Source organism: Lampris incognitus, chromosome 9 (genome assembly GCF_029633865.1).
Source record: "Lampris incognitus isolate fLamInc1 chromosome 9, fLamInc1.hap2, whole genome shotgun sequence".
Lineage (NCBI taxonomy): Eukaryota > Metazoa > Chordata > Actinopteri > Lampriformes > Lampridae > Lampris > Lampris incognitus.
In genome coordinates this window covers 56,910,324-56,935,341 of record NC_079219.1, presented here as the reverse complement: position 1 = coordinate 56,935,341, position 25,018 = coordinate 56,910,324, and the positions used below count along the sequence as shown (strand labels likewise).

Sequence of the window (25,018 nt, the reverse complement as noted above, 5' to 3'; positions counted from 1 at the left end):
AACTCTTCTTGTGGTACTACCACCTTATAAAGGCCATACTAAGCAAAGCATATTGAGATGGTACTACTAATAAGCCATACTTCTGAGGTTATAGAGGGAAAACTCATAGTTAATGGCTTACTGGTTGTATAATAAGGCCATGCAGAATAAGGCATTAATGATTACGTAATAATGACCAATTAAGGGCCAATATGTTGCTAATTTGCATGCTAATAAGCACCTAATTAATGGTGACTATGTTCCCCATACTAAAGTGTTACCTTTTCCCTTTTTTAACATACATAATAATAATAATAATAATAATAATGGCGTATAAACATCTTGTATATGACAAAAACAGCAGCCAGAAACATGTACGCTCATACACATATAAAAAAAAGTTGTGTAGCAAAGACAAAAGAAGAAGAAAAACCTCAATCTTCATGATACGTTGCAGTGTAAGCAGTACCGTCCGTGCTACAGAACAGTCTTGAGTAATCAAATGAGCGAAATTACAAGGAAAAATAATCAACCGCAGCCAGCTTCGCTGAAGTACGCTCTGGACCTGCAGCGTCTCCTCCATATGGTCAAACAGGGGCTGCCATATTTTGGAAAATTTAGCCGGAGACCCACGTAGTGTGTGTATTGGATCTTTTCTAATAGGCCAAAATGAAGAACATCTCTGATCCAAGCCTCGTGGGATGGAGGAGAGGACGACTTCCCAACGAAGTAAAATCCGTCTTCTAGCCAGTAGGGTCAAGAAGGCTACGAGCTTGAATTTTTGGCAGGACCACCGTATCCGGTATTACCCCGAAGAGTGCTGTTAAAGCAACTGGACCAAAGGGCACCGGAAGTCCCCCCCCCCCCCGATAACAGTTCACAAATATTGGACCAATAGTTATGAAGAGATGGGCAAGACCAAAATATGAATCCGTGAGGCGGGAGCCTGGTGACGCCCCTGTCACAGACGGGGTAAATCAGGGTAAATTTGAGAAAGTCGTGAGTTTTGGTCCAGTGAGTGCGGTGTATGATTTTATATTGGATTAGACCACCCCCCCCCAATACTTGGCCAATTACCCCACTCTACCCCACCCCCTCTGCCGATCCAGGGAGGGCTGCAGACTACCACATGCCTCCTCCGACACGTGGAGTCGCCAGCCGCTTCTTTTCACCTGACAGTTAGGAGTTTCACCGGGGGGGGGGGTGTAGTGCGTACAAGGATCATGCTATTCCCCCCAGTCCCCCCCCCCCAAACAGGCTCTCCAACCAACCAGAGGGGGGCGCTCGTGCAGCGACCAGGACACATACCCACATCTGGCTTCCCACCCACAGACACGGTCAATTTGTGTCTGTAGGGACGCCCGACCAAGCGGGAGGTAACACGGGGAATCAAACCGGCGATCCCCGTGTTGGTAGGCAACGGAAAAGACCGCAACACCGCCCGGACCGATTAGCCGATTAGACCACGTTTGGCACGTATAGATGAAGGCCGGACCCGGAGGAGAATACCACGCCATAGGTCATCATTAATTTCTTCGCCTATCTGTTGCTCCCAAGACGCTTTGACGGCGAACAATGAGGAGCTCTGAAGAGAGGAGGTTCTCCCATATCCACATGAGATGGTGTCTGGGAATGCTCTCATTCATCCAGGTCGTCATGGTTATCCGAAGGAGTTGAATCAAGTGCAACTGGACTGGGTATATATCCGGGAAGACGTTTCGCCTCTCATCCAAGAGGCTTCCTCAGTTCGTGCCTTTCTGACTAGACCAAGCTAGTCTGAGAGGCGGTACCTTTGAGATGGTACCTTTTGACGCAAGGGGTGGTAATAAAAAAGCATCAATGGCGAGGGGCCCGTGGGCAGAGAGGGAAATTGGGAGCTTGGGGACAAAATTGCGAACCTGCAGACTTTTTGGGATATTAAATTTAGATGAATTCTGTTGGAGGGGTGCAGCGGTGCCCTCAGTATACAGATCGTTTAATGACCTCATGCCAAGACCAGAGCTCCTGGAAAGAGCTCCGTCCTCTAAATGTAGGAGCCTGTAGGGGAAAAGGGTTGCAATCTAAAACGGCTTCTAAATCGATTCCACATTTTGAGAGTCGTCTTGTCTAAAATGTTCTTGCGGTATTCTGAGCAGGCTGGACCACAAGGGGGGAGGGGGGGGGGTGTAAACCGAAGCAGCCAATGAGGTTTTCACCTTTTTAGGTGGTTTTTAACTTGTAGGTGTCAGCAAACTTACTGGTTGCTCTTCGAGTGTGTTTAGAGTGTTGGGTTATGACGGTAACTGACGATAAGAGCTGTAGTTACCACAGAAAATGCTGACGGTGGGGCGTCCGGGTGGCGTGGCGGTCTATTCCGTTGCCTACCAACATGGGGACCGCCGGTTTGATTCCCCGTGTTACCTCCGGCTTGGTGGGGCGTCCCTACAGACACAATTGGCCGTGGGAAGCCGGATGTGGTTATGTGTCCTGGTCGCTGCACTAGCGCCTCCTCTGGTCGGTTGGGGGCGCCGAGGTAGCGTGATCCTCCCACGGGCTACGTCGCCCCTGGTGAAACTCCTCACTGTCCGGTGAAAAGAAGCGGCCGGCGACTCCACATGTATGGGAGGAGGCACGTGGTAGTCCGCAGCCCTCCCCGGATCGGCAGAGGGGGGGTGGAGCGGCGACCGGGACGGCTCGGGTACAACTGGGGGAGAAAAAGGGGGGGGGGAAATCAAAAAATGCTGACAGTGACAAACCCACTACCTGATTGTGTAGACCAGGGGTGTCGAACTCCAGGCCTGGAGGGCCGCGGTGTCTGCAGGTATTTGTTGCAACCGTGCACTGCACCACCTGATTAAACTAGTCCCTTTCCCCTCCTTGATCCAGGAGGCGAGGCTAATTAGTGAAATCGGGCGGTGCAGTGCACGGTTGCAACAAATACCTGCAGACACCGCGGCCCTCGAGGTTGACACCCCTGGTCTCGGGGTATTGTGGTAGACATTTTGTGTTTGGTCACGTGCCCTGGTGTGGCTGCTGTTGTGCTAACGAGCGTGTCTCTTGCCCTCAGGTCCGCACCAAAGACCACCGGTTTGAAAGCGTGAGTCACCTGATCAGCTACCATATGGACAACCGGCTCCCCATTGTATCGGCGGGGAGCGAAGTGTGTCTTCAACAGCCGGTGGAGCGCCGGGCCTGAAGTCACATCTACACACATACCCGTGCAGACACACACACACACACGCGCGCGCGAGCGCCTGCGCGCGCGCTCCTCCCGCTCGACACCTCCACGGCGAACGCAGCCCGAGAAAACCCGCCTTCGTACACGCCCGACCTAGCACCCGGCACACTCTCCCAACACTACACCGCCGCAGCACGCATACACGTGGGGTGGGGTGGGGTGGGGGGGGGGAACGGCCGCACTCGCCATCGCAAAACGAAAGCCAAAAACCTGTTTCTCTGCCAAAATCCCTCGCTTGCTGCCGCCGCCACATACTGCCGTCTCCCCCCGGGAGCCGAGCGGCGACCTCCGCCTGCCCGAGTCCGTCCTGTCCAACCATCGACAAGTACTGCTGCAATTTCTAAATAGCCTGCTGTGAAACGGGGGAGGAGCCTTTAGCTAAACTCACAACAGGGCGGAACAGTTAAAAAACCGTTTTTTTAAAGGAGAAAAAAAAACAAAAAAGCTCGACAACGCGGGATAGTGAGCAACGCACGACGTTGTTTAGAAATACATGGCGGAACCAAGTATTGATCTTTTACAGGGGGGGGGGGTGGGGTCACATACGGGACAAGGAATGAGATTTTCAGCCAGCCTCCCCCACCCCCCCCAACCAAGACTCCGCTGGACCGTCTTGAGTCAGCAAACGGGAACGTTCTCTCTATAAACTCTCGCTCAGAGCGTCGCCGGAATAACGCAAAAGCCGACGAAGACTCTGAAATCAGCCCTCCCGGCGAATATGCATCAACGTGTTTTCTTCTAAGCGTGATAATCAGGAGACCCCCCCCTCCCCTCCCCCCCAAAAAAACTCAAGCCAGGCCCCCTTTAACAAGAACTGCAACCGCTGGAGCGATACCCTGGTGATGTCAAGGAGGACGGCCCGTATGCAAACCGGGGGGGGGGGGGACCGCTACGCCAAGAACCGTCGGCGCCGTACGATGTTGTGAAACAACGACGGGTCGCGGGCGGAAGGATTTCTACTGTCGTTCTCGTTTGGAAGACTTTAACACGGCGCTATCTGTCTTGTTAGCTCGGGACTCCCGTAACGGGGGACATTCTGGGTTCGGGGGGGGGGTTCTAGTCAGCTTTGTCCCTGCAGAATAAACACACACACACACACACACACACACATTCATACAGTGCACACTCTACCCTCACCACTTCTGTCGTCATGCCAAAGAATGTGGACTCGGTTGCGGACGGCGGTCTAGAAGAGTGGCCTAGAAGCCGCGGAGGTATTCTACGCAGATGACTACCGACTGGATATTTGTGTTTCCCGTTGGCGTGCGCTTACATAGGAAGCAGGTTGTGTTTAGACGGGGAAGGGGACGAGTGCGGTTTAAGCACAAAAAAAAAAGAAAAAGCTGGACCTGGTCTAGATAAAGGCTAAACCTGGGCGCGGCGCCTAAAGACGAGCGCCGTCCTAAAGAGCTCCAAGCGGAATCCTCCGACGCCAGAAGCGGAGGCTTTTCGGCGGCTGTCGGGTTTGCGTTTGCATCGACAATCTCCGGTCTCGTCCCTTCGCTCAGCGTTTTGGTGGGGAGCGGGGGGGGGGCCGAGCGGGGGGGGGGGGCCGAACCGGGGCGCCTTAGGCGGCGGCCCCTGTTGTTGTGCCGCTGAGAGGCGTGTTTGACAACGGTTTTCCCTCTGCAAATGTGATGCACAGTGAGTCCCAGTGAGTAGTTTGTGTGTGTGTGTGTGTGTGACGTTGCTCTTCTTGGCTCACCTAAGGGAACTGATCTTTTCTAACCCCCCTGCCTCAAACGGGGCAGGGCAAGTGGACACGTGGACACAACCGTTGTGGAGAATGGACGGCATTAGTCGGATGCTAAGCCAAACGTCACTCCTGTGTGTGTGTGTGTGTGTGTGTGTGTGTGTGTGTGTGTGTGTGTGTAACACGGTGCACTGTTTTTCGCACACTTTTGAGAATCGGAGGGAGCGGGGAGGGGGTCGTGGTTTTTTTTTTTAGTTTTTTTTTTAACTTTTCCTCCTCCTCCTCCTCCTCCTCCCTCTCTTCATGATGTTTGTTTTTATAGCTTTTGATCGTGCCTTGTTTCTTCGGTGCAGTCACGTCACTTCAATGCAGTCACCTTATGTACTTAATTCAAACGTAGTCAGCTACAAGAGAACCTGACACGAAACCTCTCAGATTAAAGAAAAGGAGTCTGCAAAAATAAAATGAAATCACTCCCGACACACAGGTACACACACACACACACACACACACACACACGCATGCATGCACGCGCGCACACACATCCATATCTGGTGATGGCAATCTCCTCCGATGCACGTTCTTGCATCCGTCAGTGTTGTCATGGTTACTTGATGTCACCTTGAGGTGTGTGTGTGTGTGGGGGGGGGGTTACTTCCTGGCCACCTGTAAATAACATCTTTCCTGTTTCGTCAGTTGAGTAACAGGCCTGAATTATGGTTATGATCATAGTTGTGTATATATTTGATGGATTTTTTGTGTGTTTCTGATGAGCTACAAAGGAGCCAGACGCCACAGCTCTTTCGAGCCAACTCGGCTACATCGACGTGATTCGAGAGATCCGGGCCAACCCGTCGAGATATTTGAAGAAGAATTTTGCCTAACCGTCAAATCAGGTGCTTGCATCGAGTTCTCATACGTCAGTCCGACACGCAAGTACAGAAATTCGCACACGCTCGTGCAGGAGGGGGCAGCTGGGTCGGTCGGGTCAGCGAAGGGCCCCGGCCCCCCCCCCACCCCCCCCCCCACGGCTCAAAAGCTCTGCTGTTTGCGTGTCCATTGGTTGTGAGTGTACGTGACCCACCTGTCTTTCTGCCTCATCAGTGAATTGGTCTAGCATCACCATTGTTCATCACAGTTGCCTTTGTTGCATGAGAATCCCTCCAAAATTTCTAGATCGTTGTTGTTGTCGTTGTTGTTGTCGGTAATTTTGTGGATGATGCTGTTGTACTTTTTTTTTTTTTGTGCCTTTGGAAGCCAAAGGTTGCTTTAAATTAGCCTGCACAGATATCGGTTTTATTACTACTTTCTAACGTCTCCTCTTTCGATGGCCTTTTTACGTTTTTGTTGTGTTCTTGGGGAAAATGTCTGTTTACACCTGTATCTGAAAATATAGATTGCATATATAAATACATATATCATTCATCTTTATTGTTGGCACTTTGGCTTTAAATACATTCTCTGCATTTAACCCTGGTATTTGGTTATTTTTGTCAGACTTCACTGCTCGGCTAGTCTTTTTTTTACCAGATGCACTTGACCGACAACTTGGAATCGGTCTAATTCCTGGAAAATAACTGTTCAAAAAAACCCATTTTGCACATTGCTGGAAAGTAAAAACAAAGCGCTTGTCATGAGATATTCCTGGACAAATAGAAGGGGTGAGATGGATGGAGAGAGTGCTAAAAGCCCAACTGGAGGTGAATCCGGAGCTGCTGGAACTCTCCTGTTTATGAATGGGGGGGAAGCCGGGGGGTGGAGGGAGGGAGGGGGGGGGGAACCAGGTCACCGACAACCAAAAGAATAGAGAGGAGCAGTGAGCAGCAAAGGTAAACAAGGCTGTAAATCAAAGCGGGTGTTTGAAAGCAGGGGAACAGTAGAGAAAAAGCAGGATATGAATGGGGACCGCCAGCTAGTCTGTATAGGAGGTTATAAGTATGGGAGCCTTCTGTGCCAGGAGCTTGGAGCAAAGCTCAACTGCTAGGCAGACCTCAGACCGGCCCTGGGTTCAAGTTCTTACGGCGCTATCCCGTCTGGCTTCCCCTCGTGTCTTCTCTTCTCCTTCCCGCCGCGGCCTGTCCTCCTGGTTGCATCTCCTCTCTGACTCCATGCACCCTCAGCGCCCTCTTCCCCAGGCCATGCCCTCCTCTCTGGGGCAGAACCTGCGCGACGTGGCCCTGGGCCTCGGACGAGGCAAAAACTTCCTGGGAGGGAATATTGCCTATGGGTTCATCCAGTCGGTGAAGGAGTGCCTCTACTTCCTGCTCTGCTGCTGGTGCATCAAGGAGATCCTGGACTGAGAGACTGAAAAGTGAGTTGATCAGTTGATCACACGTATTTCCGAAGGGTCTTCCAGCTCGTTAGCTTGCAGATATGGGTTTTCTGATCCGCATACTTGACAAAGCGTTGGCTAGTGTCACTCCGGTCATACCAACAGCAAATTCCTCAAGTCGTGACGTGGTGCAAATCGCCACTTAAGACCCAAATAATGTTTTCCTACCTATTACAAATGTCTAATAGCTTGCAGCTACTTCAGTAGATGATGGCTTACCATATCGTGTTGTGATTATACGGACCCACACGTAAAGTACATGTCCTCTTCTTTATCCTCACCTTCAGTGCCCGGTGTTATTGGGTCCATAGCAAACAGACTGGAATCCTGCATGTTGTACTTCCAGATGCCATGGAGGTTTCGACGTGGGACTTGTTCGGCGTTGCCTGAATTCCCCCCCCCCCCCAGCTGATCTGAGACGTGGCCTGAGATGTGTCGGATCACGGCAGCTGTTACGCAGGCCGGATAACAAGACGACTGGTGTGGCAGAGAGAATAAAACCAGTGGCTGGCTGGAAATATTTCAGTTTCAAGACTAATTATGTTCACCTCCTTCGTGAACGGTTTCATGTGACGGTTTTTAATGAAATCTGATTAATTTTTGGGTAGGACCTGAGACGGCAGTCGGATTAGAGAAGACCGCCTGCTTGTGAAAGCGCCGTGAAAGATGGGCACTGAGGACAGAACGGCTAAATTCAGCGTTGTGTAAAACCTCTGTCGAAACTGGATGCGGTTGCACGGATTATGACATCTGTAAATCGGGTGGTGAGGTTTTTTTTTTAAACTGATGATCAGTTGGGGTGAGGATTTAGATGCGGGGATGAAGAAACGGGAAGGTTTTGGTCTCACGAGTGTGTCTGTGAAGTTTAATTACACCCCATTAAACAAATTCTGTTGTGGAAGTGTTGTCTAGTTCATAAGTATGCATGAATAGAGTCGCCAGTTTCTTTTGTGACGAGCTCAAAGTATCCACAGCAGCCTAAACGTGGGTCATCGCCGCCCCGCAGAAGCCGCATCGTGGTGTCAAGTTCTTCGTTTAAAAATAAAAGCAGTATGTCCATCGTATATATAGATATCTGGAACCAAAACATTAGCAGCAGATCCTTCCAAGTCCTGTAAGTTGCGAGGTGGAGCCGCTGTGGATCGGACTTGTCGGTCCAGCACATCCCACAGGTGCTCGACCGGATTGCGAACTGGAGAATTTGGAGGCCGAGGCAACATCTGGAACTCCTTGTCATGTTCCTCAAACCATTCCTGAGCACTTTCTGCAGTGTGCCAGGGTCCATTATCCTGCTGAAAGAGGCCGCTGCCTATGAAGGGGTGTACCTGGTCTGCAACGATGTTTTGGTAGGTGGCACGTGTCAAATTGATGTCCCCATGAATGGCCGGACCCGGGGTTTCCCAGCAGAACATTGCCCGGAGCATCACACTCCCAGAGCATCACACTGCCTTGTCGTCTTCCCACCGTGCATCCTGGTGCCATCACTTCCCCAGGTAAACGGCACACGTGCACACGGCCATCCACACGATGTAAAAGAAAACGGGACTCATCAGACCAGGCGACCTTCTTCCACTGCTCCGTGGTCCACTTCCAACGCTCGTGTGCCCACTTTGGACGGTGGACAGGGGGTCATCATGGGCACTGACTGGTCTGTGGCGACGCAGCCCCATACACAGCATGGTGCGATGCACTGTGGGTTGTTACATCATTAAAATGTTCTGTGACTTGTGCCACAGTAGATCTTCTGTCAGTCCGGACCAGATGGGATAGCCTTCATTGCCCTCAATGAGCCTTGGGTGCCCAACACCCTGTCGCCGGTTCGGGGTTTGTCCTTCCTCAGACCACTGTTGGTAGGTACTCACCACCGCTGACCAGGAGCACCCCACAAGCCTTGCCGTTTCAGAGATGCTCTGACCCAGTCGTCTGGCCATAACAATTTGGCCCTTGCCAAAGATGCTCAGGTCTTTACCCTTGTCCATTTCTCCTGCATCCAACACCTTGACTACGAGTGGCTCTCAACCCAGTTCTCGGGGACCCCCCTGTACTGCTGGTTTTCTATTCTACCGGGTAGTTAATTACATTCACCTGTTGTGTCGGGTACTCCAGCCATCTAATCACAGCAAGAGTGTATAACTAGCTACCTGGTGGAACAGGAAACCAGCAGTACAGGGGGTCCCTGAGGACTTGGTTGAGAACCCTACCCATACCTTGACATGTCCCAGATAGCATCCGGATGTGGGCCACTTCAGACAATGATGCGGCGCTGATGGCCTTCTCCTGGCCCTGACAAAATGGATGTGAGCCTGAAGTGGCCCACATTTATAATAGCAAATATGGCCCAAATATGCAAAGATGCGGTGCTCTCGGCAACATGTGATCTGGATGTGACCCCGAAGTGGCCCGTGTGGTAAATGATGAATATGGCCCAACTATCACAACACAGATATGGGCCACCTTTGGCAAATATGTGGCATTGCTATGCCTTGGTTCTGGCCCAGATCTGGCAAACAGGAGCGGACCGCCCAAGTGCCATCGTTCAACGCGGTATGTGGGCCGAATGAAAGTGTCGGGTGCGGGACGGGTCCGGGCCACAGCAGTTTTGCTATCTTGGTTACATTCACCCACCGTGTCAGGTATTCCAGCCATCTAATCACTAGTGAGCAGAACTAACTACCTGGTGGAACAGGAAACCAGCAGTACAGGGGGTCCTTGAGGACTTGGTTGAGAACCCTACCCATACCTTGACATGTCCCAGACAGCATCCGGATGTGGGCCACTTCAGACAATGATGCGGTACTGATGGCCTTCTTCTGGCCCTGACAAAATGGATGTGAGCCTCAAGTGGCCCACATTTATAATAGCAAATATGGCCCAAATATGCAAAGATGCGGTGCTCTCGGCAACATGTGATCTGGATGTGACCCCGAAGTGGCCCGTGTGGTAAATTATGAATATGGCCCAACTATCACAAAACAGATATGGGCCACCTTTGGCAAATATGTGGCATTGCTATGCCTTGGTTCTGGCCCAGATCTGGCGAACAGGAGCGGACCGCCCAAGTGCCATCGTTCAGCGCGGTATGTGGGCCGAATGAAAGTGTCGGGTGCGGGACGGGTCCGGGCCACAGCAGTTTTGCTATCTGGGTCACATTCACCCACCGTGTCCGGTATTCCAGCCATCTAATCACTAGTGAGCAGAACTAACTACCTGGTGGAACAGGAAACCAGCAGTACGGGGGTCCTTGAGGACTGGGTGGGAACCTGGATTGGGTGGGACCCTACCCACGTTGTTTGGATATGATCCTCGCTATTTGGTTCACCTGTCAAATGTCCTGGCTCATCAGTGTAGAGCAGGGGTGGGCGAGCTTATCCAGAAAGGGCCAGTGTGGGTGAAGGTTTTAGGTCCAGCCGAGCGGTTACGCGCCCCATCCCACTAATCAATAAGTAGAGTCTTTGCTGAGGGACCTGATTGGGGGACCCAGGTGTATAGCTGCTTGGCTGGAACAAAACCCTCCACCGACACTGGCCCTCTCGGGATAAAATGGCCCACCCCTGGTGTAAGTCCACCGATCCTCCTTCACCTGCGTGTGTCAATCACAATGGGGCCCGCCCCCTCCCCATAGAGCAATATGACGGCGTTTTCATTGGGCGAGGCGTCGCGGGGGCGGGACCAGGAGTCGGTTGACTACCGTTGGCCCCGGAGGCGCGCGGATCATACGTGGGGCGAAGGCGCGCGTGCGTCCCGGAGTTCGGAAGTCGGACCAGTTGATCCGCCAGCGGCGACGGAAGTCTGCGAAGCGGTCCGGAGACCGAGCGAGGGGACCGAGGTAAGACCGCGACACAGTTCGGGGGGCGTTTACGGCAGATTAGCGGCGGGCTGCGTTGCCGGGGCGACGGGGCAGAACCGAGGCGTCGCGGGGTGCGCTCGAAGTTCGCGTCGCTTGTGGGACGTTTCTGACCGGTTCGTTTACAGGTGGGTTTTTTTGGAGATAGCTTTACAAGTGGAGACCGTGAGTTCAGAACCGCAAGTGTCCTCTCCTGTCGCACAGCCGAACCGGTCCGCGGCAGGCAGGCTGTGTGCGTGAAAGACTGGTGAGGGGGACTGGTTCGCTTGACTGTGGACCCCTCAGCTGGTAGCTGGTCTGTGTGTGTGTGTGTGTGTGTGTGTGACATGTCGGTAAGTGATCCTGCCCATTTTTGGTCATTTCTCCCGGCCTAGACCCAGATACCGATCACTAAAGGCCTTTAACCGCAAGCGTGTATCCGGGAAAGTTATTGCCCCAAACGCAGTTTCGAAGTCTCCGGTCCACTCAACGGGCTCGGTTCCGAACACCGCCGGGCAGAACTGGACACGTGCACGGAGGTGATCCAGTTTGGCGTCAGGCGTTTAAGTGGCGAAGCGGGAGGGGGAGGGGGGGGAGTGTTTACATTGCCAGGCTTGCCTGCCAGACACCAGAGCAAGAGAAGAAGAAGTACGTCCGTGTTTTTACATGGCCAGGCCTGCCTGCCGGACACCAGAGCAAGAGAAGAAGAAGTACGTCCGTGTTTACATGGCCAGGCCTGCCTGTCAGACACCAGAGCAAGAGAAGAAGAAGTACGTCCGTGTTTTTACATGGCCAGGCCTGCCTTCCAGACACCAGAGCAAGAGAAGAAGTACGTCCCCCCCCCCCCCCCCCCCGCAACAAAAGAAGAAGAAGAAGAAGAAGCTGTACAAGCCAGGCCGCAGATGTTCTGCAAGATTACATCTGCCTTTATTTTGTCTCGCCGGTGAAAGTAGAAAGAAAGCGTTATGCTGCACTCGTGAAAATCCTCCTTAAGCAACGACACTTAATTTATTACGTCCTAACCCTCGGTTTAGAACTGTTTTGTGTTCTCCAGGGTCATATTTGGCTCGGCACACACCCCCCTCTCCCGCTCTCCAGCCAATCTCGTTCCCAGCTATATATAGCTGGTATCTATTTAAGCCATTCCACTATATGCGCCACAGTGCTCCATGGGCCCCGGGCTACATTTTGTAGACCTCTCCTGGGAAGCACCCGATTAGAAGACCTAAATTGTGGTGCAGGGAGAGAATTGAATTTTTTTTTTGGGGGGGGGGGGAGAGAAGTGTGTCATTACTCAGAGAAAGTGCCGTTAATGTGCGAACGATTTGCTTTTACCACACACTCTTGAGGAGAAGGAGACTCCGTACTTGGAAAACAACTCAAAAGCTTTGTGAGACTGCGAGCTGTCTTGACTCCCTCACCAGGAGGTGTACAGTAAGTGAAATGCTTGGTCGACAGCTAAGAGCGGTCATTGGGTCAGTCAGTGTGTTTCTGCTCCAGTGACCAATGTCCGCATGGAGCTTTCTTGGCGAAATGGGTGACTATAGAAGTAAAGTGGGGAGAGGAAAGAAACAACAGCTGTACGAAATTAAGCTGTTGAGTTTGGTTTTTTTTAAATGCCTGTCTTGGCGGAGAATGAATGGTTTGGGGGCCTCCACTGACGGGTGCCTCGTCCGCTTGTTATATCTCTACAATAGGAAACGGAAATCCCATTCTGCTCGTTGTACCTCGAGAACAGCGCCCGCCATAGTTACCCGTGTCTCTTCCAAAGCATTCCCTGGCTGGTCAAAAGCTCGGCCGATCTAAACGCCCTGCAACACATCGTAAATACTAATGAAAGAACCGAGTTCTCCCAGGCTAATGGGTTTCACCATGCACATGCACACACTAGTGTGCTTACACCTTACAGGAGATGCTTTACCGACTGGGTGCGGCTGAATGGCGTAGGCCCCGGCTCAGTTCCTGTGCTTGTATAAACATAATATGCAAATCTTTTAAGCTACATGATAAGCCCAGTGTCACCATCATAGCAGACTAGTGACAGGCGTCTATACGTTAGATTTGCTTGCTGCCACTTTGCTACGTGTACGTTCGGGGTAAACCAACGGTTGTTGTCCCCACAGTGCAGTTTTAAGGATCATGCTCGAAGCTAGTTTTTCAAATCAGACAGCGAGGTTTGTTCGTCGTCCGGGGTTTCAGAAACCTTCGCTGCATATCTTTCCGCTTTACACCACCATGTATTTCTTCCCCGGGTTACTGAGCATGCATAAAGCTGCATCTCTTGCCTGTCTCAAGTATCCTGTCTAGTTAGGCAAAAAAGGACGCTCCGTTTTAAACATCTGTCCCCGCGTTTTTGGATGAAAATTTAATTTATGTGTTTTGTACCCAAGAGCCATTCTCAGGTGTTCTTGTGTTGCAGGAGGCAGACGAAGCCACTAGGGGGCCATGTCTGACAGTGGCGGCACAAACAGCAACAGCTGGACCATCCTCACTCCTGAGGTATAAAAACTCACTTCCTCCGATCCTGTCTGAGTTCCTGCTAAAGCTTGTTCGTACGCTTGATTTTGAAGAGCACAGAAATAACATGATGACCTGATTGAGAATGCATTGATACTAAAAGTGACGACGCCTTCTCCCAACTGATTTATCTTTTGGGTCACATGAGCAGGAAGTAGGTTTCTGTAATAAGACTTGAAAATGAGGTGATTCGAGTAAAAGTCTCCTTTTCTGCATTTTTCTCCTGCCTTTCTAACTTTTATATAAACAGGCATGTTGACCAGAGAAGTTATCTTTCATGTTATTTTTCAAAACCACATCCTGAAGTTACACAGCAGGGTTTGGAGGGTTGCATAACACACACACGCGCGCGCACAAACACACAGTGCCTTGTTCAGCTGCACTTTGACAGCGGTTATTGTCGGGGAGAGTGCTCACCTTACCCATCACCCAGGAAGAAAAACTCAGTATACAGACAGTCAGCCTGCATTGAATTATTAACAATATCTCAACAATTTATGTGTGTGTGTGTGTGTGTGTTTGTTTGACTGTCTTTGTCACAGGAGTCTGCTGCTGAAACTCTGAGGCCTCTAGCAGAGAGAACAGAGCACCATGAAGCAAGCAGTACATCTACAACAGAGCGTACAGGTGTTATTACACTCATCACACACACATACATACGACGACATGCACAACATTTTAATTTGAATCTAAAGGACTCCACCTTCTCCTGCTGTGTGTCTGTTTGATGAGCCAGACTGTGGGGCAGAGAGCCAGCCCGGGGAGGGTGCAGCGTCTGAAGTTGGAGGGCTCCCTGCGGAGGACCACCAGGTCAGGCACCGCTACGTCATGTTCCACTTCTTTCAGCATTCAGCTCTGTTCGTACCCTGACTACGTAACACCCTGGGGAATTTTAATGAACTGATTTCCATCCCCAGGTGAAAGCAGCGAAAACTACAGAGCTAAGTGAAGAAACTCTCCCTGAACCCGACCATGACCCCATTGTCACCCTGGTGCCCGTTAGTGATGTCTCCCCTCTGTCCTCCTCATTGGATGTTCCCTTCCAGTCCCTCCTCGATAGTGAGCCACACAGCCAATCCGAGGGCCTACCTGAGGGCCCGGTCCAGTCTGGCCGTGATCCCGATTTGTTCTCTGACTCCTACACACACATAAGCCCCTCCCCCGAAGAGCCCGGGTCCTCGCTGCTGACCACTGAGACTCTGGGAGGGCAGGAGTTCGTGCAGGAAGAGGAGGAACTTTTACAGGAAGGAACGCTGCGTCCACTTAATGGGGAGGGGCTAACACAGGAAGGGGAGGAGTCCGAGTTGTCTCAGAGGGTGACTGACTTGGGGAAACAAGCAGGTGAGATACCGTGAATCCACGACACTGGTTTGTGGTCTAGATGGCTGTGTATATACCGTTCTAACTGTAATAGTGACAAAACAAGACATTTGAATCCACAGCTTTAAAAGTGTACCCGTAACTGTATTCGTGTGTAGAATGTAATTCTACAATAACTGCACTGACAGTTGTAGTTCTAATTTATACCCTTTTCGGTATTTGGCAAGTTTATCAAACATCAAGCGAGTATTTGTATAATTTGCCGTGTGTAGGTGGTTTGCATGTGTTTTCCAGGACTAAGCTCTGTGTATTGTATATTTGTGTTTGAAGTGTACTTGGTGGACCAGCTGGTAATGGACTTGTTCAGTATCTGGGCCAGGAGGTTGTCTGGCGAGGCTGTGGTCGGTATGAGGAAGAGGGAGCATGATGTGACAGAGAAACCTAGCTGCATGTCACCCTGTGCCAGTAAATTGGCTTCAGAGGGACCCGTACCCCTGACCTTTTTTTTTTTTTTTTTTTTGCTCTCTCAAGTGCTGTGTGCTGATTTGCAGATCTTTGCCTCGCTGCTGCGTTGAAACAGGCTAACTCCTAATCATTCAAAGAACATCTTTAAAGTCTTCTTCTGCTCTGTTGTGCACATCATTCAGAACAGGTTTTTACTTGCCCAGCGAAATTCACTTTTAAGTGGTTTCTTTACAGTGCCAATTTGCGGCACCATTTCACCTCAGTGATGTAAGCAATGAGAGTATTTTGGGAGTCTTTCGTATTTCGTGTGTATTATATAAAGACTGGCTCCAGGTGCCACAAGTTTTGTAACTGTGCACTAGGGAGCTGAATCCTTATGAAGATGCAGAACTCAGGCTTATCAATGCAGTTTGATGGGTAATAGGAAGTGCCAATGGAGCAAAGAAGCCATCTGTACGACAGCAGAGCTGACAGAAAGAGCCAGTCTCCTCTCCCGTAGGCGGTTTGGTCTCCTGCTGCAACGTACAGCCAAAGTTGGAGTCATGCAGCGGCTGTGCTACCTAACATCAGCTCTGAAAATGCGAAACCAAGTTTGCTCCCAAGTAAAATGCCGTCGCTTTTTAAAGCAGTCATTGCTGGGTGTCCGGGTAGCGTGGCGGTCTATTCCGTTGCCTACCAACACGGGGATCGCCGGTTCGAATCCCCGTGTTAGCTCCGGCTTGGTTGGACATCCTTACAGACACAATTGGGCGTGTCTGCGGGTGGGAAGCCGGATATGGGTGTGTGTCCTGGTGGCTGCGCTAGCGCCTCCTCTGGTCGGTCGGGGCGCCTGTTCGGGGGGGGGGGGGCGGAACTGTGGGGAATAGCGTGATCCTCCCACGTGCTTCGTCCCCCTGGCGAAACTCCTCACTGTCAGGTAAAAGAAGCGGCTGGCAACGCCACATATCGGAGGAGACATGGTAGTCTGCAGCCCACCCCGCCTCGGCAGAGGGGGTGGAGCAGCGACCGGGACCGCTCACCCCCGCCCCCTCCCATAGCAATCATTGCTAGTGAGAATGAAATGGACTTGTGAACGCTGCAGAATTAAATGGCGCAGTGACTTTACTCGTTTGCACCCCCTGGGTGTTACATAAAACAGATTAACAGGTTAGAATAACTTGAGTCACTGTGAAAATGTGTTTTGCTTTCGATTTCTTTTCTTTTTTCCCACTTGTGTTCAAACTCTTCACAGACTCTCCCGTGAAAGGGGAAAAAGGTGACGAAAGCGAGCCAGAGGTGCGAAGGCGGCGATCGCTCCTGGCGGCTCTGGAGGAGATTGGAAGGAGGGAGGAGGAAGAGGAGGGAGAGGAGGAATTCCAGCTGCCTCAGCGGGAGGAAGACAGTGGGTTCTCTGTGAACAAGTGCATCCTGGGAGCTCTCATCCTGTTAGGCCTTGGGACCATCTTCTTTTCCGGTGTGTGCAGTCGCTTAGCTAAACCTACCATGTTTATTAGACATTGGCTCTGAATTTGGACACCTTAAACTTCCAAGTATTTTCTAGATGTATTGGGTTTTAAAACTGGGATGAGCTGGAAGAACATGACAGCTATCTGATTTTGGCCGAGTTAAAGGGCGCCCTGAGACTAAGCTGTATTATGCCTACAGGTGTCTTCATGGACCTGGATGAGGGTACGTCGTGTGTGTGTGCATGCATGCGTTTAGGTTCAGGTGTAATTGTGTCAGCACTTAAGTCTGTGAATGTGTGCAGAGAGAAATATTTTGCATCTGCATTGCCCAGAATGCACTGCATGCTTTTGAATTTATGATTCATGTGCACTTCTGGGCAGCATGGTGGCGCAGTGGTTAGTGCGGTCGCCTCACAGCAAGAAGGTGCTGGGATCGAGCCCCGGGGATGTCCAACCTTGGGGGTCGTCCCGGGTCGTCCTCTGTGTGGAGTTTGCATGTTCTCCCCATGTCTACGTGGGTTTCCTCCGGGTGCTCCGGTTTCTTCCCACAGTCCAGAGACATGTAGGTCAGGTGAATCGGCTGTACTAAATTGCCCCTAGGTGTGTGTGTGTGTGTGTGTCGGCCCTGTGTGATGGCCTGGCGGCCTGTCCAGGGTGTCTCCCCGCCTGGCACCCAATGGCTGCTGGGATAGGCTCCAGCATCCCCATGACCCTGAGAGCAGGATTAGCAGTGCGGATAATGGATGGATGGATGCACTTCTGAAATGGACTTATTCATATGACCGCTTGCTTCTCAGAAGGCTCTGGTGTTTGAATAAATGACAGTTGTGACAACGTTTTGGATGCAGCATTCGAACCTTTAGTCAATTGTTTGTCATTCTGATGATTTAGTGCGTTATTTTTTTCTTTTTTCTTTTTGTGTGCCTTGTCGTGTGAAGCTTTTGTTTGTATTCTATGATAAGTGTATTTTGCATATTGAGGTGGGGTTTTGGATAATTTGCAGAGAGTAACTACAGTGCACGGGAGCTGAAAGATGAAGATGTGTCTGTAAAACAGGTCAGTCGAGTTATTTCTGTATTTTTCCTTCCTCTTTGCATTTGTTTCCTTGTACTTTTAACTCACTCATAACATAAAATATGACTTTGTTTGCACCCAAAATGCATCACAGGGCAAGAAGACTTGCTGCATGCATTATAATAGCGTGATATTCCCTTGCAGTGTCGGGGACGTGCTCTCGCCGCTGAATCACATAGGACTATCCCTTATATACATCTTGAGTTTTCTCAACATTCATGTTCTGTTGTTTAAGACCTAAGAAAGTGTCAGCAGTCGATAAATTTGGGAAGTTACGGTCTATGTTGCTGTGTGTGTATGTGTTTGTAGGAATGGCTGAATCCAGAAGTTTCTCCTCCACCAGTAGACGTCGACAATACAGAGCTTCTGAATAAGTTGGCCAAAGGAACTCGACAGATCACTGTGCTGCAAGCCCAGCTTCAGGTATAGCCAATTTTGTTCTGTATAAACACTCATTTCTTCTTAGTATGCATGTGTGTGTGTGTGTGTCCTGACTTATCCTATTTTTGGGGACATATTTCAGACTAAAAACTGGTTAATTTGGGACAGCTTGTCCAATTGGGGACAAGAGCAGTGTCCCCAATTGGGAAAAAGCTGTTTTTTGGGTCAGTGGTTAAGGTTTGGCGGCACGGTGGCGCAGTGGTTAGCACAGTCGCCTCACAGCAAGAAGGTCCTGGGTTTGAACCCCGGGGTTGTCCAACCTGGGGGGTCATCCCAGGTCGTCCTCTGTGTGGAGTTTGCATGTTCTTCCCGTGTCTGCGTGGGTTTCCTCCGAGTGCTCCGGTTTCCTCCCACAGTCCAAAGACATGTAGGTCAGGTGAATCGGCCGTACTAAATTGTCCCTAGGTGTGAATTTGTCAGCCCTGTGATGGACTGGCAACCTGCCCAGGGTGTCTCCCCGCCTGCCACCTAATGACTGCTGGGATAGGCTCTAGCATCCCCGTGACCCCAGTTGGGATAAGCGGCTTGGGTAATGGATGGATGGCTGGTTAAGGTTTGGATTAGAGTTAGGGTTAGGGTTAAGTTTAAGCATGTAGTTCTGATGATTAAGAGTAAGGTTAAGAGCTCAGGAATGAACTAAGTCTATATAATGTCCCCAAAAGTGACCTAAGTAAGCGTGTGTGTGGGTGGGTGGGTCAGAGTAAATGTGTATGCATGGAATCTTCACAATTTTTTTCTTTTTTAATCAGGCACAGAAAGATGAGCTAAAAGTAGCCAAGGGCCAGGTGGCTGAGGGAGCACAGGAGCGGTTGCGGAGGGAGGAGGTGGAGAGGGAACACGGTAGGCTGAAGAAAGAGATGGCTTCTCTCCCTGTCCTTCAGAAAGAAAACGAGAGGATGAAGAGAGAGCTGGAGTCTGTCCCGGCCCTACAGAAAGAACTAGAAACACTGAGAGCCACTGTGACCGAGCGAAAGTTGTCTGCAGGTACAAAGGAGCAGAGGGAAGAGGAGGTAGCGGGTGGCGGTGTAAACTTTGTCCCTCTTCAAACCGGGTAAGGCAGTCTGAAGGGGGACATGGTTTAGACTGAACATGGGGATGAAGGCTGTTAGGAGAGTAGGGTGAATGTAGAAGATCTTTTTTTTTTCTTCCTGTTTAAGGCCAGAAACACAATGAAGTGTCAGACAGGTGCGTTTTTCAATTGTTTTAAAAAGCCTGACCTGCACTGTTCTTCGATGTGCTTGTCAGTCTTAGTTTCTGAGCATCAAGAAGGGCCAAATATTTTTTTTTTTCTGAGATTGAAATAATATAACATACTGCAGGGAAATGCAGGTTCTAGAGTATGAAAAATTATAATAAATGTGACCAACAGTGGGCAGTCTGTAAAAGGTGCCACAATCCACAAATAGTCCCCCATCTGCAGGCAGCCTTTTGAAAACTTCCATCAAGTTTCTCTTTATTAATCCGTATAGGGAAATTTGTCCCCTGCATTTGACTCATCATAACTACTTTGGAGCAACCAGGAACCAGCGCCACGTTCTGAGGCTGGTGCCTAGGTCAAGGGCAATGGCAGGAGTGTCTGTTGTCCTCCTAGCTTTGTGTACAAACTTTTGCTGTGAAAATGCACCTGAATTACAACAATGAATACTCCATGTAAATCTACTACTACTACTACTACGTTCGGTTGCTCCCACTAGGGGTCGCCACAGCAGATCATCCGTTACCATGTCTTCCTGTTCTCTGGATCTTCCTCTGTCACACCAGCCACCTGCATGTCCTCCCTCACCACATCCATAAACCTCCTCTTTGGCCCTCCTCTTCTCCTCTTCCCTGGCAGCTCCATATTCAGCATCCTTCTCCCAATATACCCAGCATCTCTCCTCCACACATGTCCAAACCATCTCAATCTTGCCTCTCTTGCTTTGTCTCCAAACTGTCCAACCTGAGCTGTCCCTCTAATATACTCGTTCTTAATCCTGTCCTTTTTCATCACTCCCAATGAAAATCTTAGCATCTTCAACTCTGCCACGTCCAGCTCCACCTCCTGTCTTTTCATCAGTGCCACTGTCTCCAAGCCATACAACATAGCTGGTCTCACTACCATCTTGTAAACCTTCCCTTTAACTCTTGCTGGTACCGTTCTGTCACAAATCACTCCTGACATTCTTCTCCAACCACTCCACCCTGCCTGCACTCTCTTCTTCACCTCTCTTCTGCACTCCCCGTTACTTTGGACATGTAAATACCTAATGTATTTGTAAATTTGAATCACAATTCATTCATTCCAGGTTCGTAATCATTAACAAATCACTTCATATGTGTTTGCACATCAGTTTGTTTTCAAAAACTGAAAATGATTGAAATTTTTTTTGTATGAGAGTGATTTTATACATAGGTCTACATTTTGTGTTTTGTACAGTATGAGTTCTTTTTTTTAGGTCCAAAAATTTTCAAAACTCTTCCAATGCCAGTGTTGCTAATGCTCTAACTCTGCCCACAGCAGCATTAAGTGACGAGTGTCCGTTATTGCGTCCAGTGTGTTGAGGTGAATATCTTTAATTTTCCTCGCTTCTCGTCTTTGTTGTTATGGTGACTTCTTTTTTCTCTCCCCTTCATCAGCCAATGAAGCAGCTCCACCGCCACTTGTGAGCCCTACTGCATTGCCCCCTTCTGGAAAGGTTGGGGACAGCAAGCAGGACACAGTGGGAACAACTGAGAAGCAGACCAAGAAACCATGGGAAGGAGAGAAGGTAGAGAAGAAAGAGAAGGTAGAGAAGAAAGAGTGGAAGAAGGAGAAACACGACACGGGCGAGAAGAAAGAGTGGAAGAAGGAGAAATACGACATAGGCCAGAAGGAGCGAAAAGAGAACGATAGAAATGAGTGGAAAGGAGGAGAAAGAAAGGAGCACAAAGATGGAGGTAAAACTGAATGGAAGGAGGGGAAAGAGCAGAGGAAATATACCGCAAAGAAAGAAAAAGAAGGTAAAGAATGGCAGCACAAGGAAGACGAAAAGGAGTGGATGGAGGGAGGAGACTGGAAGAGGAAGGACAAAGCTGTTAGAGGGGATGATAGGAAGCCATGGAAGAATAGGGAAGGTCAGAGAGAGTGGAAAGAAAAGAATCAGAGAAAAGAATGGGTAGCGGAGAAAGAAGGGAAGAAGGAGAAACATGAGAAGCAGAGCTATGACAAAGACTGGAGGAGCAAGGAGGAGAAAAAGGACAGGAAGGGAGGAAAAGAGCACGGAGAGAGGCACAAAGGAAAGGAGGAATGGAAGGGAGAGCGGGAGTGGAAGAAAGGGAAAGGTGGGTACAAGGAAAGTGGCAAAGAGAAAGGAGAGAAAAAAGATTGGAAAGAGAGAGGAGAGAAAAAAGACTGGAAGAAAGATGGCGAGTGGAAGAGTGGAAACAGTAAAAACCACGGTGAGGGGAAAGAGGAGAGGAAACCAGAGGGGAAGAAGGGGCCATCCAATGAGGGTGAGTGGAGGAGCGAGGAGAGGAAGGAAGACGACTGGAGAAAGGACAAGAGAGGTGTCCACAAACACAAAGAGGAACGCAAATATGAGAAAAAGGAGGATCGCCACCATCACCACGACCACCATAGAGAGCATCTGTGGAAGGGACCGGGGGACGGGGAGCCCCCTCATACCCACCGTAAGCCTCCGCTGGACCTGTCCAGCTACTGGGGGCACCAAAGGGAAAAGCTCCAGCGCGACCCCAGCCCACCACACACCTGTGACTCGGCAGAGAAATGCGCCCAGGCCGAGGGGCTCCGTCCCGTCGCCTTCCCCGAATTCGACGCCGTCCTCCAGGTTTATCTGGCCAAGGCGGAGGCAGCGGGGGTGGATGTCTCCGAGAGAGACGAGCTGGGCAAGCTTGCCGCCGAGTTTTTCAAAGACGGCGTGTTTGCTCACGACAAGATGAGCTTCCGTGGTTTCGTGGAGGAGGTGGGCGACATTTTGGAAGACATGGTGGAAGGAGAGGAGAGCGACGAAGAGGAGGATAGCGCCCTAGAGGACGAGATGGACCGCTTCGAGAGGGAGGTCGTAGAGAAGTTTTCAGTGCCGGGGGTCGGAGAGAGGGAGGAGCGGAAGAAGGAAAGCGGAAGAGGACGCGGCTGATGGGATGGCAGAACGGATGAGTGAGGTTAAAAGAAGTGAGGGGAGTGATGGTGGATTAGCAGAGGGACTCAAAGGGAACATTTCATAGCAGACCACACATACTTAACAGGCACATAAATATATCCGCCTTTCTTTTGTTTTTATAAGGACGTCCTCGTGCTCGGTTTTCACTCTTCGCCGTCCTCTGACCAGATCCAGACATGTTTTTAGATATTCTCGTGTTTTGTTTTAGTGTTTTTTTGGGGGGGTTTTTGTATTTTACTTGCACAGTTGCTTTTACATTTCTACACAAGGCACTCGTTATATTCCCCAAAATGTTGGAGGATCCAGGGAAGTCGTTGAACGGGAACAGGACGTGGGAGCAGAAAGACTAGTTTACTGTAACATCAGGTCTTCTGTTGGGTTTAGTTCCCCTTGTTGCCGGTCGTGATCGGTCAAATCTGCCAAGAGCCCGCGCAGGTTTACCGGCGGTTCCAGAGGCGACAGAGCAGTTCGCTTTTTTATTCTCGCCTCCAGAAGAACTTGATACCTTGCGACGATCGCCCCTTAACCAGGGTTGCGGAAACGGCCCGTGTTACTTTAGTTTACTCGCGGTCAACTTCCAGAAGGTCTCTTTCCCTGCGAGCGGCGCTGTGCAGCATCGACATCACCCTTTATTTAACAGGCGTGTCCCCTCCGTGTGTTGTGTTGTGCGCTATCCTGAACTCCGTATGTGAGGGGGATGATCTTAAAGCCATGTGCAGTTTTGCAGAACGGTGACTCAAACTCGAACTGTTGACGAGGTTCATGAATGTATTGCGTGAAAATCGAAGAGTCTATTTTTTTTTTGTCGTTTCTTTTGAATGTTAGAAGTTTTGTACATATTGCACTAAATCAACACAGATTGTTAAAACACACTGATGAGCAAGAGATATATAAATATAAAAGTAACTTATTGTGTTGAGTTGAGCAGGGATGTGGGTATAAAGATGTCATTCAGGGTACACAAATATTACCACGTTGGTTCGTGCAGTTCAGGTTTAGAACTCCTTCTAGTTTGATCACTATAATGTCTTCATTTTCGCTGTATTATGAATATGTTTGTTTATGTGACTCTATAAGCTCGCGGCACTTAAGTGTTGTTTTGGAAGAAAGCAGTTTCCTGTTTGCTAACTCGGTTGGGGATGGAAGAGCCCACGGCGGCCTGAGGGATCTGCAAGGGCTTGGCTGCAAAGCCACACACTGTATGAGCTTCGAGGTAGCGCGGAGACTTTCTTTAGTAGTACAGAACATTTCATTTCGACCATATAATAAAAGCTGTACAATAAATCTAACTTATCCCCACCACGAAAAGGCATTGTCATCTTTTCCTTCACCTTTTCCCACCGAGTCGGCCGTTTGAGTTGTTGACCTCAGCGCGGTTTTCTTTATTTTCAAGGTTTCTAAACTTCTTACAGGTTCTAGAAGGAATCGGGTATCTGACCTGCATACAGGCAGTGTTGTAGTACTCGAGTCCAGGACTCGGACTCGAGTCCTGATTTTCAGGACTCGTGACTTGACTCGGACTTGAGCACTGATGACTCGGACTCGAGCATTGACTGCATTCGGACTCGGAAGTTGGAGATGAGGACTTGGACTTGTTTTTTTGTTTTTGTTAGTTTTTTTGTAACGGGCCCTAATAATTTGGCATACGATATTGGTAGCTGTATTAATACCGTGACACTCAGTTTCGTGCAAGGGCGGGCACATGTGGTCCACCTACATGCGGATTCCCGTGCATACCCTCATGTTCAGTAACAGTTAGTGCTAAGATGCCTAAAGAGACGCCCCAACTCAGACTCAACCTTGATGACTCGGACTCGGGTAATGGGGACTTGACTCGGACTCTTTGGGGACTCGAGACTCGACTCGGACTCGAGGTTTAGTGACTCGACTACAACACTGCATACAGGTTTTGTTGAACCCATTGATCTCAGGTCCTCTTTCACACTTAATTTGAATTTGGTTAAACGGTGAGGTGGCACAGCGGCGTTGTTCCTCCGACTCGAGCGTTGGTGCTCGTTGGAGGTTCCACAGTAAGCCGAGCTCCTCGTGTTATTCCACATACCTTAGTGATGTTGTGCATGCTTGACTGGATGTCTTTACAAGATGATGAGTAACAGCAAGGTAGAGAAACACTGGGTAGAAAGGTGGAAACGCAACAAGTGGCTTCGAAGCTTTGCTGCTCGGGCCCCCAGAAACACACCGAGTCACTGCGGATAAACGGCTCAAGGAGTCCAGAGCCGCTGTAGAAGCAAGACCCCCGGAGATCAGTTTTGAACTTGTCGAGGGAGGTGTGGTGCCCGGGCAAGTGTACAGTTTCGAAGCGGGTCACGCTGGCAAGCTGACACCCTTGACTTTCACATGGAGGTGCTGGGGCAGAACGGCCCAGCCAACCCAGAACTCAAGCAAACTGCAAAGCCTGTTGGGACGGAGCTGAACGGGTGAGGAGAAAGACAAAGGAGCCCCGAGTCACCCTCAACGTGACAACAGGATTCCTCGAACTACACAGTACTTTTTATCAATATGTCACGTTATGGCGTCTTGAAACCACCGGTGTGCTGAGTAAAGGCACACCT

The 25,018-nt window shown here is 50.0% G+C and overlaps 3 protein-coding genes across 5 annotated transcripts in view; all 3 read left to right on the top strand.

The window, feature by feature from the left end:
* shc1 (SHC (Src homology 2 domain containing) transforming protein 1) overlaps positions 1-3,339 on the top strand; it is a 37,541-nt gene extending 34,202 nt beyond the window's left edge. For both annotated transcript variants that reach the window (XM_056286459.1, XM_056286458.1), the window contains one exon: positions 3,026-3,339. In XM_056286459.1, coding sequence (XP_056142434.1) covers positions 3,026-3,154 — 129 coding nt within the window. In that variant the 3' untranslated portion in view covers positions 3,155-3,339. The remainder of the gene's footprint in view (positions 1-3,025) is intronic.
* A 3,419-nt stretch (positions 3,340-6,758) lies between these two features.
* Positions 6,759-8,032, top strand: lenep (lens epithelial protein). Its single transcript, XM_056286537.1, has 2 exons — positions 6,759-7,200; positions 7,509-8,032. Exon 1 carries the CDS (start codon positions 6,827-6,829, stop codon positions 7,187-7,189), a length of 363 nt encoding a protein of 120 aa, XP_056142512.1. The 5' UTR covers positions 6,759-6,826; the 3' UTR covers positions 7,190-7,200; positions 7,509-8,032.
* Positions 8,033-10,924: 2,892 nt separating this feature from the next.
* On the top strand, positions 10,925-23,778 carry pbxip1b (pre-B-cell leukemia homeobox interacting protein 1b). Of its 2 annotated transcripts, none has more exons than XM_056286425.1 (11): positions 10,925-11,047; positions 13,464-13,543; positions 14,104-14,188; positions 14,298-14,371; positions 14,479-14,902; positions 16,578-16,799; positions 16,991-17,014; positions 17,795-17,847; positions 18,175-18,288; positions 19,056-19,146; positions 20,923-23,778. In XM_056286425.1, exons 2-11 carry the CDS (start codon positions 13,490-13,492, stop codon positions 22,419-22,421), a joined length of 2,640 nt encoding a protein of 879 aa, XP_056142400.1. In that variant the 5' UTR covers positions 10,925-11,047; positions 13,464-13,489; the 3' UTR covers positions 22,422-23,778. The 2 variants fall into 2 exon arrangements, with proteins under 2 accessions (XP_056142400.1, XP_056142399.1); XM_056286424.1 differs by having other exon boundaries at positions 19,056-19,290.
* The last annotated feature ends 1,240 nt before the right edge of the window (positions 23,779-25,018 follow it).